This window comes from Candoia aspera, chromosome 1 (assembly GCF_035149785.1).
Source record: "Candoia aspera isolate rCanAsp1 chromosome 1, rCanAsp1.hap2, whole genome shotgun sequence".
Classification (NCBI taxonomy): Eukaryota; Metazoa; Chordata; class Lepidosauria; order Squamata; family Boidae; genus Candoia; species Candoia aspera.
In genome coordinates, this window is record NC_086153.1 from 242,226,945 (window position 1) to 242,231,542 (window position 4,598).

Here is a 4,598-nt window from a genome sequence, read left to right on the forward strand (position 1 = left end):
TTCATGTAAATAAGCAAATGGATACTCAATCCAGCTTCCTGTTACTATTAGCTTCCAGGACAGGAGACTTCAATCTCTGAAGGATATTGGTACCTTTGGGATTTGAGAATGTGTGGTTGGACATGTGGGACATTGAACATTTAAAATAATAGTTTATTGAACCAGAAAGACATTCATTCTACAGAAATCTCATTAATTTAAATCAATACCAAGTATTAGTTCCCATAAAAAAGTCCCTTTCTCCTCTTGAAAACTGAGGCTCTACTTTTCATCTAAAACTATCTATGTTAGATGCCTTTATCTGGAGATCCAGGCACTTCTGGTGTGATGAACTTTCTTCATTTCCTCTCACACCATTCCCATAAACAGGCAGATCAAATCTGCTGACTGAAATGAATAGAGAAGCTCATGAAAAAAAAGGTGAAAGGTCCCCTGTGCAAGCACCGAGTCATGTCTGCCCCTTTGGGGGGACGCGGCTTTCGCAAGGTTTTCTTGGCAGACGATAGAGCAGGGAGGTTTGCCGTTGCCTTGCCCAGTTGTCTTACAGGCAGGAATACTCCATACATGTGTTGGAGGCCAGTAAGCAATCTCTCAGTTGGGCAACTGCTGCATTCTTCTAAACTTCAGAATCCAATGAAGGAAAGATATGTATCCATAAATAATAAATAATTACCTGACAGAGAGAGGGAGGGAGAGAGAGCGCAACACAGAAAGAAAATATATCACTGCAAAAACTGTTTAAGTAGATTCACGGGGGTTTTATTTAGTGACATAAAAGGTGCAGTAGCAAAGTGCTTTTCTCTCCATTCCTGCTTGGGCCATTTTCTGTCTTCTAGTTGCAATAGTTCTCTAGTTCATAGAGAGAGCAGGTGTTTTCACAGCATTGCTCCACAATTCCTCTCTTCGTTTTCTGAAGTTCTTGGAGTGGTACTTCCACCTCGTTCGGCAAAGGACCGTTTACTGCCAAACAGGAGAACACCAACATTACATGGACCTTTGGAATGCATTCAGCACAAAGTATATTTGTGTCTCAGTTTGGCATCTCCAAAGATGCTATAAGGTCGCTATCTCTCCCACCCACAGCTGCTTCTTGGGCTAGGAAGCTTAGGCTGAATACTACTGATTTTTTGACAGTTTCATCCTTTTCCCAGCTGAGCAAAAGGTGGTTTTAAAGGGACTTCCCAGTTCTGCCAGGTGATAAACTGTGCCTGGTGAATTTTTCTGAATATACCTGCCTTGTCCCTGCTGTGGTTATCAGATTGTCCTGGTACGAGGCTATTGTGCTATGAGCCAGTTAACTGAAACTCACCTGGATGTTTTATATCCTGGTTACACATTGTGCACTTTCAACTGAGATTAGGTATAAACAATAAAGTAAAGCTAAATTCTAACAAGGTGGAAGCACTATGGATTAGGGCTTCACAGGTCTGGAAACTGAGTACATCTCCAGGGTTGGATTTCCTCTGAAGGAAGAGGTGCTTCATCGTGATGAACTCCCAGATTCATCACTGTCACTGCAGGTCCCAGCTGGCTATCCCCAAACAAATACAAATGTAATATGATGGTCTGGTTCCTAGGGCCTTCAATAATGGATGAGCTTCTCACTACATGCTACATGACAAACTGTCTGCTTTCTTTTTAGCCAAATGCAGCATGTTGTGCAAACCCAGCCTACGAGCAATGAGTCAAGATGGTTTGCATAAAAACAAGGTGCAAGGGAGGAATTAGACTTCTTCTCTGTATTTGAAATGAGAAATACAATGCACATGTTTTGTTTTGTTTTTCCCCAGCAGGATACATTGGTTTTGGCAGCACTGGCAAACTTCTTGTGGAACTTTTGATTCAGAGAAGCTTCTTGGTCTGTCTTCTGACTTTTAGCAAAACAGTTAAGCTAAATTATCATTGCCATGGTAGCCCTATAATATTTCCAGGCTACCAAAAATAACAGGAGTCTGGCTGTCAAGTTGGCCTTGACTTAAATCTACCATCAACAGTAGGTTGCCTCACTGACAAATGGAAAACACCACCTAGGAGATCTGGGACATCTGTCTATTTCACTCTCCATTTAAAAGTAGAATAATCAAGAATCATTCAGGGTAAAACAGAGGGAACAGCATATCCTGACTTCATGCCCATAAAATGCATTGGTCTGCAGTGTCCACAACCCTTGGCCATACCTATGGAAGTTGTACCCCAACATATCTGGAAGAACCCAGGTTGGCAAAGACCGAGATAAAGGAGGAAGGCAAATGCCATTTCATTTAATGAAAGAGTCATTTAATATGCATATGCATTTAAGAACTAGTTTGGAAAGTTTTCTTTCATAGCTTCCTCTCCTGAATTCTTTTGCTAAGTGTGGGTAATTTCAGCTGTCTAAGAACAGAGTTCGCCAATATTCTTCACATTATGGATATGTATTTACCATATTTATAGACTGCCCAAATCAGTCAAGACTCAGGAAGGAACACAACAAGGAAAAAGACATTAAAATAACCCAGTTAAAATAGGCAGTAATAATGCCACCCATAAAATATGGCCAGATGGTTGCCAGCAGTCACCCTATGAGTCAAGGTCCCATTGAAATAAAATTGGTTTCAGGGCTTTCTGGAATGCAAGGAGGGCTGGAGCTGAGCATACCTCTGGGGGCAGCTTGTTTCATTGTGTGGGAGCTACTAAAGAGAAGCCCAGCCTTCTAGCCCACTTCCCTCTAACCTCACAAGGGGGAGGATTCTCAGCAGACTCTCTCTGAGTGTTCTGACTGGATGGGGAAAATCATGTTTCAAAAGGCAGTCCTTGATATATAAACACCATAATTATTTTTCTTTCTAGTTTGCCTGCCCGGTGGTGACTTATAAGCAGATTCATCAGATAACACTACAGTCAGGGCAATTTAGGAAATTAGAAAGAAAGTTACCAAGCGGCTGTTCCATGTTCCGTCGTGACCTGGGAGAATAGTAGAAGCCCCGATCTCCACACACCAGGAAGAGGGCTTCCACCAGATGAGAGCCACATAGACGCTGGTTGGGAGCGGCATAGCTAACTGTAGGAGCTGAAACAGCCAGCAGCAGCAGGAGAGGTAGAGAGCGGATCCAAAGAGTCATGGTGATGTAGATGAAACCTTGGAAAGTGAGAGTCCAATAGAAAATGGGCTTAGAATAGAGAAGGGAAGCTGCTAGTAATTACCATCAATCCATATTTTGCCATGCTGGAGCTGTCTCTGGACAAATGCCCAGCCACTCCACATTATAGGGTAGACAGGAGCACGGGTGCATAGGGAACATCCTGGCCACTGTGAGAGGGACAGTTTCTTCCCCTTTCCTCTTTTCCCGCCCATTCACAACCCAATGAGCTTGCCCTTCTGCAGGAATGCTTGTAGGTTTTCTCTATTGAAGTGTTGCCTGCTATTCCCTCACCCCCCACCCCCATATTTTCTCTTTCCTTTTGCCACACAGCCCATTCCCCATGACTTCATTGGGGAATCGTACAACAGAAAGACAGCAAGATGAAGGCTGCAGTGGCAATAAGGCAAATTATGAACATCTGGCCAATGGAATGGAATATGATGGGGCTATTTGCTATGAAATATTTCTTTCATAGTTTTTTTTTTTAAAAAATGACATGATCTTAAAGAAGTACATGAAATATTTTACACATACAGTAAAACTTGGATTAAAATATAGAAAAACAGCCTGTGGTTGAATCTTGGGAAAATTCCAAGGTAAGAGCCATTTGATAGTGGAAGGAATTAATTCCTCAGAGAGATGGTGAGTCCTCTTTGCTAAATATATTTAGGCAGTGACTGGGTAGTCCTCAGTCATGGGTTGAGCAGGAAGTTGGACTTGATGGCCTAAGGGCCCTTTCCAACTATCTGATTCTATAAAACATGGATGCTTCATCCATATCTCCAATTAAAAGAATTAGGATAGCAAACAAATTTAATGTATATTTGCTTGGATGTGTTCACTTCCAGATAATGCAGGGCATCATGAAGTTGCCAGGCATCATGCAGGGCATCATGAAGTTGCCAGGCATCATGAAGTTGGTTTTAGGATAGGCAAGAGAACTAGATTGTGAGAGCACACATACTTAAATCATAGCAATGTGAAGACAGTTATAAGAATGTGGACAAAATATTGAGATTGAGGCATGCAGAATCCTAGACCTCATTGTGGAAGAACATTGCACATAAAATAAGACTACAAATTCTACCAGATTCCTGGATTCAGTGGTTCAAGTTAAATGACCAGTCATTTATCATCAATATACTATACAGCAGATCACTCATACCACATGTATCAAATTAAGTAAGCTGTCCCACATCACACAGAATACTCTGAAAACACTTCAGTGTTGCCAGTATTTTCACACACATGCAGAGAGAGAGAAAGAGAGAGAGAGAGAGAGAGAGAGAAACAAAAATCCTGGGAAATGGCTAACCTACCAGGTCTCAATGCTAGCAACTTTCTGTTGAAGAGAACACCACCTGGCTGATTATTAATACTGTGGAAAAAACAGCCATTGAACTAGCACCCCACCCATTTGTTTTCACCAAAGCCCCTTGTTAATCCTTTTGAATAAAACAAAGCCTTCACAACAAA

The 4,598-nt window shown here is 41.8% G+C and overlaps 1 protein-coding gene across 1 annotated transcript; it reads right to left on the bottom strand.

Annotated features, from left to right (window-relative positions):
* Positions 1 to 759: 759 nt before the first annotated feature.
* On the bottom strand, positions 760 to 3,112 carry INS (insulin). Its single transcript, XM_063292976.1, has 2 exons — positions 2,915 to 3,112; positions 760 to 960 (listed from the first exon to the last, which is right to left on the bottom strand). The coding sequence occupies exons 1-2, from the start codon at positions 3,099 to 3,101 to the stop codon at positions 833 to 835; spliced, it is 315 nt and encodes a 104-aa protein (XP_063149046.1). The 5' UTR covers positions 3,102 to 3,112; the 3' UTR covers positions 760 to 832.
* Positions 3,113 to 4,598: the final 1,486 nt, after the last annotated feature.

Excerpts from the sequence above, each read along its gene's own strand:
- INS (XM_063292976.1), bottom strand. The coding sequence starts at position 3,101 with ATGACTCTTTGGATCCGCTCTCTACCTCTCCTGCTGCTGCTGGCTGTT. Across the intron at positions 961-2,914 it reads GAACATGGAACAGCCGCTTG|TAAACGGTCCTTTGCCGAAC; the intron begins GTAACTTTCTTT and ends CCTGTTTGGCAG.